Raw genomic sequence first — 15118 nt, forward strand, 5'->3', positions numbered from 1 at the left:
TATTTTTACATTTATATCCCGCTCTTCCTCCAAGGAGCCCAGAGCGGTGTACTACATACTTGAGTTTCTCTTTCACAATAACAATAGCATAAAACAAGTTAAACACATATAGAAAAAGTTCAAAAGAATTTAATTTAAAAAGCTTTTTTACAATTGTCAGAGATAATTGCACATATCCCAACTATGACACACCACCACCACCACCACCACCCATATACTATGATATCCCACACCACCACCCAGAACTTAATGCAGTGACCTCTTTCATGCTTTCAGTTAAGCAAAGGCGTCTATGATCTTTTGAATATTCACTTTCTTTGCTCGTTCGTTTTCAATTGATAGTAAAGCAAGGCCACTGAGATTTTCCAGAGATAAAGGACTCCTCAGATAGTTTTTGATAAGCTTCAGTTTTGAGAATGATCTCTCAGAAGATGCCAATGTTACAGGTAGGGTCAGGAAAAGCATATATGCAGTAGAGACATCAGGGTAACTGATGCAAAGGTAACTATTCTCAATCATCAGCAGTTCAGCAACTTCCTTTATGGTGGTTTTTTTTGAAATTTCTTTTTTCAATAAATTTCTGAACTGTATCAAGTGTCTTGGAAGAGAGGCTGTCAAGTCAGTATCATATTTCCTGACCAAAACTTCTCCTGCTTCAAGCAAGTCCTTATCAGTTGCTGATGTCAGTGTTGATGGGTGAAGAGCACTGAAGGTAGTAACAACATCATGTAGACCCTCAAAGCGTTGTTTCAACTGTGAGGAAGCTATATCCAGTACACAGAGGAACACATTCACTCTAAATCTGTCCTCTGCAGATATCAATCTTTGATCCTCAAATAACTCATGATGAAACCCCTTCTCCTTTTGCATGTGCTGCTCCTCAAACACCTGGGATATTCCCCACATTTCCGACATTTTTGCTGCAGTTTTGCGGAAGAAGTCATAATTATTTTTGTTCTCTTGCAAACCAGCATGAATGATTTGGAGATAGGTTGCTGCTTTGCTGAGGTCAGCTTGTGGAGACTGTAGCATCTTTGAAACAGTATTAAGAGGTTCTAAAATCTTAGGGAGCAACACAACAAGGAAGACAAACTGAAACTGCTCCATTTTGGATTTCAGAGCTTTGGCTTCTGAGATTTCATCTTTATTCTTGCATAGGATAATTATTTCAGCAAGCACTTTGAGAATATCTGTGAAGTGGTCCTGAAGGGCTATCAGAACCTCATGACGTGAAGACCATCTGGCCGGACAAAGTTTCTTCAGTGTGGCTTTTGATTGAGATGTTAAGAGGGATAGTGTATGCCATTGCTTGATGTTATTTGCAAAGAAGATGTAGATTCTTTCCACAACTCCAAAGAAATTGCTTACTTCTGGAACACTGGACACAGCATCATTCATAACCAGGTTCAAGTTGTGGGCAGCACAATGAACATAAGTTGCCTTTGGTTGTAGAGCCTGAATTCTAGCTTGCACACCACTGTAGACGCCACTCATGGTTGCAGCTCCATCGTAGCCTTGGCCTCGCAGTTTTAAGATGTCCAGTTTATTACTTTCCATACTGTTCAAAACACTCTGTGTGAAGCCAGATACAGTCTGATCTTCCACCACCAGAAACCCCAAGAATGTTTCATGTATTTTTATTTCAACTGGCTCCTCCTTTTCGTTGGTCTCAACAGAAACAAAGCGGACTACCTGGCTGAGCTGATCTGTCTTGCTAGCATCCCGTGTTGTGTCTATGATGACAGAGAAAAATGCAGCTTTGTTGACATCCTTTATTATTCCTTCCTTGACGCTGTGGGAGAGTATATTAATCAGTTCATTTTGCACATCAGGGCTCAGGTACTTTACTTGTTGCTCTGGAATACTTAGCAACTGTTGCAATACAGGATCATATTTTGCAGTTAATGTGATGAAGGAGAGAAAGTTGCCATGGTGTCCACATGAACTCACATCGTCCCAGTGATCTCTAAATGCCAGGTTAGACATAGCCAAGGTCAGTGTAACATTGATAATTCTATCAAGTACCTGCCTCCAGAAGTTTGCCTCTTTCCTAATCACAGCTTCTGCATCTGCTGACACGGTTTTTTTCAGCCCCCTGCGATCCAAAAGAATGCTACATTCCAGATGGCCAACAGCACCTTCATGGATTTCTATTTTCCTTTTCAGATTATGCCAATCACGAATTCCTTTCACCCATCCTCTCTCTCTGTCCTGAGAAAAAAGCCAGCATGGTTGACAGTAGGCTTGGTCTAAAATTGGCGAGTAGCACAGCCATGTCCGCTGCAGTTTTAAACCACTCTTACTAAATGCTGAATAAAAATGTTTTGAAAAACGTCTGTTGGACTTGCTGTGCTGTGGAAATGGACCTGGTGGCTGGCACGGTCCATTTGAAATAATGAAGCACTTTTCATCTGAGCTAAGGGGTTCACTGAAGAGTCCTTTGTCAGTAGGAAATTTTTTGGAGATCAAATTCACATTAAACTTCTTGCTATCATGTTCTCTTATCTCTCCTTCACATCCTCTCATCTGAATCAATTCCGTTTGCTCAGTAGGTATTAACTGCTGTGCTTTCAGATCTGCTGCATGTTCACTTTGTTCATCACTTTCTGCAGGATCTGCGCTATGGCAGATATTCACTGTTGCCGTTTCTGCAGTCTGAGTCACCTTATCTTCCTCCCATGAAGTGCCTTGGCTACTCTTTGTGAAAAATGATGTAATCTTTGGTAGCTCAGCCTCCCTCTCTAACCTTGCTTTCTTCAACCGAAGCTTCTGAGCACCACTCTTCTCTTCTTGTTTATTCCTCTTGTCACGACTAGTACTTGGAGTTTCCATTTCTAGTGTAAATGAAATAAGAAGAATCACTGTATGCACAGAGGCTCTCTTTCCCCTGGACTTCTGGGTCGAAGTCCAGGGCTTCCACCCCCACCTCCAATCCTTTTGGTCTGTCCCAGGTGGTGTGTTCATCGTGCTGCGGTGGCAGAGCGTGACCTCTGCTTTAGAGACAGAGGGGGCAGTGGGGAACAGAAACCACTAACTCTCCGTCTTAAATCCTCAGTACCTGCTTTTGTGTAAGTGTGATTAAGTCTAATATTTCAAAATAAGTATGCTTAGGATTTCAACCATGCAGTGTAAGCCTATGTATGTTTTCTCAGAAATCCCAACAAATTCAGTAAAGTTTGCTTCCAGGCAAGTATGTCAAGAATTGCAGCCTCAGACAGCAAATCTAACCATATTTAGCTGGAAGTACATTCCACTGAATATAAATAAACATACAAACACACACTTCACAATATATAGTGATATATATTGTGAAATGGCAACCGTAATTCATGCCCTCGTCACCTCTCAGTTGGACTACTGCAATGCACTCTACCTGGGGTTGCCTTTGAAGATGACTCGGAAGCTTCAACTGGCCCAAAATGCCGCAGCCCAGCTGCTAATGGGCAGCAGAAAATATGATCATGTTTCACCTTTGCTGAGGTCGCTGCATTGGCTGCCAGTTCACTTCCGGGCCCAATTCAAGGTGCTGGTTATCATCTATAAAATCCTTCAGGGTTTGGCGCCTTCAGGACCACCTCTCCCTTCCAACTTCGACCTGCCCTATGAGGTAATCTCAGGTTGGCCTTCTCAGTGTTCTGGGCCCAAGGGAGGTATGTGGGGCCTGGGCTCGTGGGAGGGCCTTCTCTGTTTCAGCTCCCTCCTTATGGAACACTCTGCCTCCTGAGATTCATAATGCTCCCTCTGTTCTGTCCCTTAAGAAGCTCCAGAAAACCTATCTATTTTGCCAGGCTTTTAGTTTAACACGTGTGTGTGTGGGGGTTCTTTTTCTTCTTTCCTCTCCCCCTTTTCTCTTGTCTTTGTTGTTTTAATTTAAGAAGTCAGGTGATCAATAAATTTGCTAAATAAAATAAATATAGAATAATATATACTTGTGCTACTTTTAATGCCTAGAAAACACTAGATTTGTGTTATAACCCTCACTTTCAATGGAGTTCCTCAGTATATACATATTTTGTTATTCCAGTAAGAAAATAGTACACATTCATTTTAACTTTAAAGTTTTGCTTACCAGTGTTATCTCAAAAGTAGTATTTAATCTCCAATCACATTTTTCCAAAATAGTTGGAACCAAAGTTCTGTGAAAACCAAGTTACCCTCTCTGCAGGGCAATTCTAAGCTTATTTACACAATGGCAGCGGCCACTGACTTGAATGAAACTCTCCCTAGCATATGAGCTTTGGACTGCAATTTTCATTAAATGCCTTACAACACTGAGATAAGAGTATTTATGCTGCTTAGCTAGATAGATGCCAGTGCAAATTTAACTGCAAAATAATTGTTTTTTTTCTTTCCCAAGAGTAATCCAAACTCATCATTTCCTTCTCACCTTCAACGGGCAAATTCAGCACACTGTTGTCTCCCACAAGTTCCACAATTTGTAACGTCTCTGCAAGATCAATCCACAGATAAATCACTGTCATGGTCTTGGAATCACTACTGAGTCTTAAAAGCATTTAAGAGGGCTGGGGTCTTCCAGCATTATTATATTTCTCAACCTGGAAATGATAGTTATATGATAGCTCCCTCCTTGGGTCACCCCCTGCCCTGTTATGGGCTGGGTTGGCATGGGAACTTGGGCAAACAACTGCATGTGTGTTTCTCTGCAACATAACCTATGCAAAGTCAGGATCATTCATGGTTGATATATATTATTTTCATTTCTTTACTTTGTGAAATACAAAGGGGGCAATTCATGCTAGCTACCACCAGCTCTCCTCCCCTTCTGTGAGTTTCAAAGGAAGCTTCTGTTCTTAGCTTAACAATTTTTTTGTCAGGACTGTAGTATGATGGGCTTAAAAAAAAACACACCAATATTTTTCATTTGTTTATTTAAAACAAACAGCAATATGAACAATGTATCACATTAAAAATATACAAACAAAATTCAGTGTTATTAATATAAAAATGATGTTGATATGAAAAATCCTCTACCATTTTAATTGGAAAAGGGAGCTGCTGCCAAGTTATGCCTAAATTAAAGTCACAGGGCAATTTAGGAGGTTTCAAGAAAGAGAGCAAACACATTTTACTGCTACCATCAGGATCAGCAGCAGGAGGTGGCAGCAGCAGTAGTGTTAGAGGGAAGGTGGATGAAGATGTGGCAGGGGGAGAGAATGGGAGGGGAGAGGTGAAGTACCTGAGAAATTTTGAGGTAAGAAAAGAGAATATTGATAAGCATAGCCCAGTTGAAGCTGGAGAGAGGTGACTGCAGAGGAGCTGTGCAGCCAGGCCTTTCCAAGCAGGCGCCGCCAAAGGGCCCCACCGAGCAGCATTAATTGCCCTGTGCGAGAGACACCAAAGGGACTGCTCCCCTGTGCTGCCCTGCTCCTCTCTTTGCCTCTCCTCCAGTGGCCAAGAAGGTGCAGTTGAACTCTTCTGGGATGGCCCACCCTCCTCACGCCTTACACTCTCTCTTTGGGCAGGCACAAGTGAGAGAAAGAGACAAAAGTTAAACAAGTCAAGGTCACATGCCCTGCGCCATAGAATACGCAGGCATGGAAGCAGCTGCTCGGCAGAAAGAAGTGCTGCAGCAGGCTGCTTCACTTAGCTTGCCAGGCCCGCGAGCAGGAGAGAGGGCGGGCGAGAGAGCAGGTGCTGGAGGAAAGGGGGCCTGGCTGAGGGGCTTTGGGGGCCCTCCAGACCCCGCGGGCCTGGGGACAATTGCTGTTCACTTAGCTTTCTGAACTGCATTCAGATGTGCCTTGATTTATTTTGAAGAGATCTAAAGAAGAAACTGTACTTTGAATTGTCTGTACGTACACAGGGCCGCCAAGAGTGGGTTCAGGCCCCAGTGAAAAAATCTCTATGGGCCCCCACCATGAGGCCCCCCGCTGCTGCCACACGGCTGAATAGAGCGTCAGTGCGCTCTTCAAACTGTGCAGGCGCACTGGAGGGGCTCTCAGGCCCTCCGCCTTCAACTCCCGATTTAGAGTAGCCTGGTCATGTGAACAAACCTCCTTTATCGCATTGGCTCTCTGGCCCACAAGTGGATCAAACTCAAGACCTGGACAATATTTGCAACACATTCCAGACTAATGTCTCTCTCATTTTACTCTCCCCCTCCAGGGAAAAAGAAAGTGGCTTACCCAGTGAGACCGGATTCCCACTGTTCTCCTCCATGTCTTTGCTATGCAGGGCTCTTTGGTCCGGATCTGGCAGAGCCCACTCCTCCTCTGTGAAATGGACGGCCGCTTCCCCAAAGGGCACCTAACCAGGGACAAAGAAGGAAACATTGGATTATTTTATTATTATTATTTTTACATTTATATCCCGCTCTTCCTCCAAGGAGCCCAGAGCGGTGTACTACATACTTGAGTTTCTTCTCACAACAACCCTGTGAAGTAGGTTAGGCTGAGAGAGAAGTGACTGGCCCAGAGTCACCCAGCTAGTATCATGGCTGAATGGGGATTTGAACTCGGGTCTCCCTGGTCCTAGTCCAGCACTCTAACCACTACACCACGCTGGCTCGCAGACCCACAGAACGCTCCTGTCGTGGCTCCTTCCAGAGCCAGAGGAGGAGTGGGGAGTTCACTGGGGTGAATCGTGGACTGTAAGGGTTTCCTAGTAGGTTGCCACCAGCCACTTTAACTTAATGTGGGACAAACCACTCTCTTCACAGGATTTCTGGGGTTGAAGTGGCAGAATCCTCCCTAGAAGGGGCTGAGCAGTCCTAGGCCTCGGAAGGCTGGTAACTAAAGCAAGCCCAGCATGAAGAATAGCACCTTTCACCAACAAGGGTTCATCCTCACATTTAGAAGGCAAAAGTGTGCTGTAGGAACAGTTGCCTTTTCACAGAGCTTTTTCTGGAAGAGAGAGGGAAACCTTTTCACTAACCAGGCCACTCGGATTTAAGCAACACAGTGCAGGAAAGTAACGCATCTAGCTGCACTGGTCCCTATAGATCACTACTCACAGCCAGGGGCTAGCTTTCCTGCTCTGCCCGTCGCCACTGCCACAGGTGGGCCCACATAGTGGCTAGAACTATGTTAAAGAAGATCGGTGGTTTGGCCTCCTGGGAGGCGGGCGCAGGGGGGCGGCAGGAAGCAAGACAAAAATATATGCAACGTGGTCGGAACCCCTTACGGGCTCCTGTAATTTGTACCAGCCCGCCGGCCCTGTATCTACACAATCTCATTTAAAAGCAAAAAGCCTAAGGTCCTTTTACATACTTTACTCTGAAAAATCTTGATTGCTCAGATTTATAGATAAAACATTCTGGTTTAGTACGAGGTTTTTTTGCACTACATCGATCGACACTTGAATGTTTTACCACTTTGCGTCCCAACAGCAGTTTTCTTTTATCTTTCTTGTATTTGATTTTGATTCGTTCTTTGACGATCTTGTGACTGTGTCACATGTTAAGAGAGTGCCCTTTGGACGGATCAAGTGCTTAAAAATGCATGCAATACCGCAGAAGCGTGACTACATTACAGATTTAAAGTAGTTTTAACTTTCTCGGCTTTTTGGGGTATGTAAGGGTGGGGGATTTCTGAGGATTTTCCGAACTGAAATCTGAACCGTTGCTCAAAACTACAGCTTCTCCAGAGTTCTTAAGAGTAAAGGTGAACACGATTCTATGGGCAAACAAAGAGTCGGAGAGAGGCAAGTGTTGTAGTAGGCTAAACACCACTAAAACTTACAGGAAGCTTTACCCGGTTTTACGACAATATAAAGAAAGCTGTAACCCTCCCCGTGCACACTCACCTGGGTGTAAGCCCCACTGAATTTAGTGAAGCAGAGCTTGCATCTGAGTAAACCCACAGAGGATTGCGCTGCGTACTGTATCGTCAACCGTGAATCAGAGTAGAATCTGTGAAATAAGAGGTCCCGTGCTTAGAAAGAAAGAAAAAACGGAAGCTCCTTCACGGTGCTAACGCAGCCTTTGTCTCTGCAAAGCGCGCAGGGGGTGGAGCCGAGGCGCTGCGTTTCCCGCGTATTGCTCGGTTCTCGCGTTGGGGGCGAGTCTTCGCACTTCGGGCTCGCCAACTTGTTCCCCGCGCTGGCCTGAGGAGGCGGAGCTCTCCTGTCGGCCCCGCCCCGCGGTGGTCTTGCCAGCCTCCTTCCGTCGCCGAATGATCCCCGGCCACACACTGGCAGGTTGGCGGCGGCGCACCTACCCGAATCTCCCCAGGAGCTCCGTCTGCTGTCGCAGCAGGCAGGCGGGACTGCAGGGTGGGGGGATCGAGCCTTAAATGCAAGAATGGCGGCGTCGCCGGCTCGGGAGCTCACACAGAACCCCCTGCAGAAGATCTGGGTGCCTTACAACAACGGGCTCCCGGCAAAGCACAGCGCACAACGCGGGGGTGAGCGAGCGGGCGGGCGGGCGGCGGGCAGGAGTCGGAGCTTGGGTCTTGGGGACGCTGGAGTTGTATCACCCCAGGGAAAGGGGGCGGTGTCTGGATAAGAATGAGGGGTCAAGGCACAGGCCCTAGTTGAGGAAGGAGGCACATAATTGTGGTGGTGATGGGGGGGGCGGTTTGCGAGAGACGCTGCATAGCAAGAGCCATCGGGGGACCGGCTTCTACCGAAGAGAGGGTGGGTGGTGTAGTGGGATGGCCCTACTGGTTGTGGGAGTTGCTTTTCTGTAGCTGTCAGTGCAGATTGCAAGACGGATGTCCAGCAGGATCTTGGAGTGGTACAGGTCACGAGGAATGAAGCGATGCTCTCCGAGTGTCCTTATTGTTGGCACAAGGATTTTGCCACACACAGATGATCAGGTGAATTAATGCTGGTAATATTTACCAGCTGGAATGTCCCTTTAGGTGGAATGAATGTGTTGCTCCTTCTATAAATGGTGTTTATAAATATGTTCATGGCATTTGCTTTCTTCTGATGCTCTGTCTAGGTTCCCCACTAGGGTCCCCAGATGCTGTTGGACTACCACTCCTCTCACTCCCAGCCACAGTGTCCTTCCAAGTTGGCAACCCTTGCTTTAGAGGGTGAACAGTGTGGTCTTTGGGATGGACATTGGACATATAGATGGTTTCTTGACACTTGTACTTCTGTGCCAAATGCAGGGATCAATAACCCCCCCCCCCCACACACACATGCTCCTTGAGACTCTAAAGCTATAAGCACATCCTTGTTCCTCATATAGTCCTTCTCTGTTTCCCCAGTAAAAGAAATCTTAGTGGTCGCATCAGGGAAGAGGAAAATATTGGGGAGGGGCACAAAGAACACACAATTTATATTTTGCTGCCAAGCTCCTTGCGCTTTAGGTCCGTAGAAATTCAACTGGTGGAACCTATCTTAGTGCACACAACATATAATCTCCTGCTTAGAATATCATGTTTGAAAGGTGTCCTTCAAAATAATGGGCAGCCCTTCACCTATTACTTAGAGCCCAACTCATGAAAAATCCCTACTGTGAAACATCAGGATTGCCAGATAAAGCTACCTGCAAGTTTATTCAGAACATTTTCTTGGTGGTGAATGGAATCTCTAGAAAACATGGTGAAAAATTACATCCACTTGGAAAGGGAAATCAGAACTGAGAATGGGATCGTTGGCAGGGGTGGTGGTATATACTTGAGGAGAAGGCTTGGCAGGGGCGTAACTATAATAGGGCAAGGGGAGACAGTTGTCTGGGGGCCCACTGCCTTGGGGGGCCCCCCAGAGGCAAGTCACATGACTGACTCCCCCAGCCGTGCACCCGCCTGGGCTTCCTTCAGTTGTAGTCATCCTCCCAAACCGATGTGAGTGTTAAGACCTGGAGCTACCAGAACAGCATGTCTTCCTCTAGTACCATTAAATGATTTGCATCATCCACAATTTATAAAACCTTAAAAAAAAAATTTAGGATGATGTTCTATTGTGGCACATGCTGAGCTTCAGTGAGGGGGGGGCATTTTAAAATCTTGTCTCTGGGCCCACTCCAACCTTGCTACGCCCCTGAGGCTTGGGATTTGTTCTGAGATTATCTTGCTTGTATATTGGGGGGGGGAGGACCTAGAGCATCAAGGGGCTCTGCCATTTGAAGAGGGTGATGATCTTTAGAGTAAGAGGACACAATTTGGGAGGGTGTGCAGGTGCCCATGAAGTTTGGATGGGTGATTCCAGAAGCAGTCCGTGCCAGAACTCAGCTCTGGATTATGTAAAGTATCCACAGGCATCCAAAAAGTTTGGATGATCTCTGGTGGGGGTAGAGGAAACAATCTATTTTGTGCTTGGAGTGGAGAATATGTTCCCCAAGATGAGAGTATGAGCGTGGATGATCCCAGAGAAGAGCTGGGATGGCAGCTCAGAATTGAACTCTGAGACTGAGAAACCAGGGAAGTGGTGTGGATCCTTCGCAATGCTGCCCTTTCCCAATCCACACAGCTCAGTGTGAAGAAGAAGAAGAAGAAGAAAGAGCTGGGAGAAAACCAAGTGATAGTAAGCATGCACAGTGGTCTAAGATACAGGCCTAGTGCCCAGTTGTTGAGATGTCTTTGCTTCTGCTGTGGCAGAAGATGATGTGTTACTTCTTGGAGTCTAGCCTTGGATTGTGTCCGGAAGTGGAGTGGTCACTTGGGTGTTAGATTTGATAGATTAAGCTAGTATAGGTGATGCTGTTTGAATCAGCAGTTGTATGCATATCTATACTCATGGCATTCTGAAATATGCTTTATATAAAAGAATTGCTACTTCAAAAGGTGACTTTTTGCTCAGTTACCAGAGGACACATCCAGATGGCAGCAATTGGTGCTTTTGATTTGGTTCTGTATGAAGCAATTGGGAACATGGGAAGTGTCTTGAGAACCGGCACGTCCTTTGCTCTTGGAATACCTCTCTACTTGTAGCAGCACATGGATAGCTACACACAAGATTTCAGCAATACAGTTATGGGCCCTGATCCACAATCTTTGAATTGCTGCTTCTGATACTTCAGTATAGTTTGCTCTGCTCACTACTTGAAGAAAAAATAATTTGCCACCTCAGCATAAAAGCTTGATCTCAGACAATATTAGAAGTAACTTGAAATCACTTTTCAGTAGGTAGGATTAAACTTTTAACTTATATGAATACATGTGCATTAAGGGACATTTTATACATGTTTTTAAACTGTACTTTTAAATAGACTGAATTGGTATCATCTTCACACTTTATATTGTAAAGAAGTCTAATGCATATACAGTGTTGCATTGGTATTTCCCACAACAAATCTAAAGTGTTGACAACATAGACAAGTGCACATGTATTTTTAAACACTTGTTTATGTGTCTGGTAGATACATAATTGTGCCGGGTTTCTCAAATGCATCTGTTAATACTCATGTACATGGATGCTTAAAGATGAATATATTTCATTTGCACTCCCCATATTTGCTGGATGAAACTCCCAATATAACATTAGTGTTCGTGCTGCAGATATGTTTGCCAATGAAGGGTGAAATCATCCTAAGAGCTGGATTGAAAAGGTTTTATTGGGCACCAAAAAAGTAACAGTTCACACCTATACTATAGTATACTATACTGTGCTTTGAAAACTGTCTTAAGAGCTAGAATGAAAAGGTCTTATTGGGCACCAATGAATGTAACAGTCTGCACCTATCCTGTACTTTACTGTGCTTTGAAAAAGGTGCATAGTGTACTGAATATTAAATTTATCTTAAAATACTGGAAATTGATTGTAAGTTACACAGCAAGGCATAATATATTACTATTTTAGTATTGATGCTCTGAATGTTTGCGAGTTAACGTTTTTGGCATCAAAAAGTTGAATTCAAGAGCATCAGAATGACCCCCGATTCTCTTCCCTCGCCCCGCTTACCTATTCTTTACATTTGATATCTATTTTGGTGCTGTTTGTTTGTTTGTTTGAATTGCTGCTGCTTCTTGCTGGACATTTGATCCCAGCCAATCAGTGCTCCCATACTTAGCATGATGATGTCATTATGCCACATTGCTGGTATCAATAAAGACAAATTAAGTAGGGGTGTGCAGAACTGGTTCAAATAGAAACAGGTTTGAATTGAACTGGTCCGGATTGACTGGTTTGAACTCAGACTGAACTGACCTCAAAAGAAGGTGGCTGGTCCAAGTTTGAACTGGTCCCGGTTTGACGGGCTATGCAGTTTGACCCAGTTTGAAGGGCTATGCTTGTAAAGAGGAATCCGATGAAAGAATCCTGCTTTTAAAATGCATCTAAGGGTGGCTGGGGGTGGTGGCGGTGAGAGGGCACCTTACTGCCACCAGCGACTCCTCTAAACCCTAGCACTTCTCCAGCTGTGTGGTGGTGGTAGTGCGGTTCCAGCCTCCATGCATGTGCAGAGGTCATTTGCATGACCTCTGTGCATGTGCAGAGACTGGAACCGCACTGCTGCTGCGTGTTGGGTGGAGTGCCGGGTTTTAGAGGAGCCACTGCTGGTAAGGTGCCCTCTCGCTCTTAGAAGTCTTTTAAAGGCAGAATTCCCTCTGCTTGTAAAGGGGAATCCTCACCAGATTCCCCTTTGCAAGCATAGCCCATCGAACTAGGTTGAACTGGTTTGGTCAAACAGACCAAACCGGTTCACAACCCTAAAATGAAGCTTTCTGAATGCGGAAGGGAGATATATTCCTTCTTCTCTTTCTGGTCTCTGAACACAAAAAGCATTTGCTTTGTATTCCCAAACACTGAAAAGGGTAGCCATGCTCTTTGAAATGTGTGAAAGAATCATCCTTTCAATGAGAGGTGGGCAATCTTGGCTCTCCAGCTGTTGTTGAACTACAACATTCTTCGCCACAACTTAAATGCTGAGAGTTATAGTTCAGCAACAGCTGGAGAGCAAAGGTTGCCTACCCTGACATCAGATTTTAGCTTCTGTTTAATGTTTAGGTTCCACATACATATTTAACACCATAACTGGATGTGTGTTCTTAGAAGTAACTGAGCTTCAGAATGGCAAGTTAAAATATTATCAAGGGGTGAAATGATGTGTTTTAGTAATGGCTGTCCGGATATAGGCATTGGCCATAATCCAACACAAAGAGTGCAGCATGCTTAAGCCCACTGATTTTAGAAAACTTTCACATGCTTAACTCTGTGCTAAATTGTGATCCAAGGGACCCCTGATAAATGCTGTTGATGTGATTAAATACACTTATTGTTTTGTTGACTATCTATGAAGTATTGGAAAGAGGTGGTGACATAGCAATCACAGGTTTTACAGCAGGTTAACAAATGCAACAAAATTATGCATCATATTTTTTAAAAACTACATATTCTTAATATGTAGGAGAGAGAGTAAAAAATTGCAGAAGAGTTATATAATTCAAAGTGATATCTGTATTGAGTTCCTCCATATAACTCCATGTTTATTAATGACTTAATATCAGCTGTCATTGAGTTGGACAGAATAAATTATATTTGTGTAAGGAGGGAGAGGTGACTTTCATCAACCTTACCTTCCTTCTGTAGCTTCCTGGGTCTCCCAGAAATATCTCTCTAAGGACTGGTTGACTATTTATTTATTTTATTTAATTCAATTTCTATACTGCCCTTCCAAAAATGGCTCAGGGCGGTTTACACAGAGAAATAATAAATAAATAAGTAAGTAAGAAAGATTATTTAGGAGCAGACTTTTGAGGAGGAAAGGGGGAATTGTTGGAAAGAATTCTTCCTTTAATAGAAGTACTGGTTGGGCTGAACTCATTCTCTTGGTGGTCTTACTTTCCTGTCTTTCTAGTATGTCAGGTGTGTTGTAAAAACCGTAATTACATTGAAGCAATTGGAATGTTTCTGTTTGTGCTGAATGCTGCATTTCAACAAGGATTGAGAAGAAGGCTACAAATGTGAAAATTAAACTGAAAATAAAACTTCCCCAAAGAAAAAAATGGTACTTGGCTAACAGAAATAAAACCCCTTGTTGGTAGCTGGAGTGGAGGATGGATTCTAGGTTCTGAAAAAGTTTGATATGCACCTGCTATCTATTGCAGTAATCTAATCTGAAGATATTTGGTACCTAGCTGCAACTGAGCGCAACTTGGCTTGTCTATAATTGGCCTAGACCAAAGCTATTTCTGAGTTAATCTTTCAGGTTGTTTTCAGATCTGCCCTGTTGTACTGTGCTGGACCCGAACACTGAGTTCAGGCTGTACTGTAGCTTGGTCTCTATTTGGTAGTATTATTTAGATAGTTAATGCTATTAACATATCTTATTCCTGGAACTCTTTGAATCAATAATTTTTAGAACACAAGAATAGTCCTCCCCCCACCCCGCCTTTTGGTAAGTTATCTTGGTAAGCCTCTTGGTAAGTTATTTTATTTGTGATAAGATATTGGTAGAGTCTTGGAGGTTAAACCAGCAGAGATATACTTACAGGTTTTTAGCTTTACTGAGCCTGAAGGAGGTGCAGCTCTTAAGGAAAGAGGTGGAGAAATAGTCAAGAGGTCTCTCAGACTTTGTAAGAGTGTGCCTCCCTCCGTCATCTCAATAAAACAACTGTTGAAACCTTTGCATATATGAAGGTAAACATAGAGAGTGCATGGCTTCTGATGGTGGCACTTGGCTTGAGACAAGCACATTTTTTAAAAAAAGAATAACAATAAGCAGGGTTAGTATGTCCCTAACGTACTGTGAGATGGCTAGGGAAAGAGCTTAGTTAAAAATAGATGCTTGGCTCATAAATGGATTTCCAGCAATGACAGTCAGCACACAGGTTGGTACTTTGATGTCTAGCCAAATCAAGACAAGGGCTAGGGGGAAATGTGGCCTCTCTAATACCTGGTCTTCAATTATCAGTGGAGGCCTGTTTCACAGCCTGAAAAGTGCTGTGTTTATGAACTTTGTTGTTTCTTTGTAAAAATTGTTTTCTTTTTCTTTTCTTTTTACTGAGTTGGGCTTATTGCATACTAGTAGAATCTATATCATGTGTAGTACAAAATCCTATCCTATTCTATATAATAAAACCCTAAGGTACCTGCGTCTGTGTCTCTTGAAGGTGTTCTACGCATGCGTGGCACACGCGTAAAGGCGTCCGTGTATGCAGGGGGCGCCTGATTGGTCTGGCGGCACACCCAGGAGAACCAGCGGGCCAGGCTGTGGGCGGCCATGGTGGCCGCGGAGCCGAGGTGGCGGGCCTGGCTGTGCAAGGCGAGG

At 44.1% G+C, this 15118-nt stretch overlaps 2 protein-coding genes across 5 annotated transcripts in view; one reads left to right on the top strand and one right to left on the bottom strand.

The window, feature by feature from the left end:
* Positions 1 to 15118, top strand: part of PFKFB4 (6-phosphofructo-2-kinase/fructose-2,6-biphosphatase 4) — a 133435-nt gene that overhangs the window by 58261 nt on the left and 60056 nt on the right. For 3 of the 4 annotated variants that reach the window (XM_053294054.1, XM_053294055.1, XM_053294052.1), the window contains exon 1: positions 8048 to 8363. The exons of the other annotated variant lie outside the window; for it this stretch is intronic. In XM_053294054.1, the coding sequence (XP_053150029.1) occupies positions 8261 to 8363 (103 nt within the window). In that variant the 5' untranslated portion in view covers positions 8048 to 8260. Of the gene's footprint in view, positions 1 to 8047; positions 8364 to 15118 lie in introns of those variants that run through there. 4 annotated transcript variants of the gene reach the window in all.
* On the bottom strand, positions 114 to 7964 carry LOC128344268 (zinc finger MYM-type protein 1-like). The gene is made up of 4 exons (XM_053294050.1): positions 7765 to 7964; positions 6147 to 6267; positions 4388 to 4447; positions 114 to 2834 (listed from the first exon to the last, which is right to left on the bottom strand). Exons 2-4 carry the CDS (start codon positions 6178 to 6180, stop codon positions 277 to 279), a joined length of 2652 nt encoding a protein of 883 aa, XP_053150025.1. The 5' UTR covers positions 6181 to 6267; positions 7765 to 7964; the 3' UTR covers positions 114 to 276.

The sequence above is a fragment of the Hemicordylus capensis genome, chromosome 2 (assembly GCF_027244095.1).
Source record: "Hemicordylus capensis ecotype Gifberg chromosome 2, rHemCap1.1.pri, whole genome shotgun sequence".
NCBI lineage: Eukaryota > Metazoa > Chordata > Lepidosauria > Squamata > Cordylidae > Hemicordylus > Hemicordylus capensis.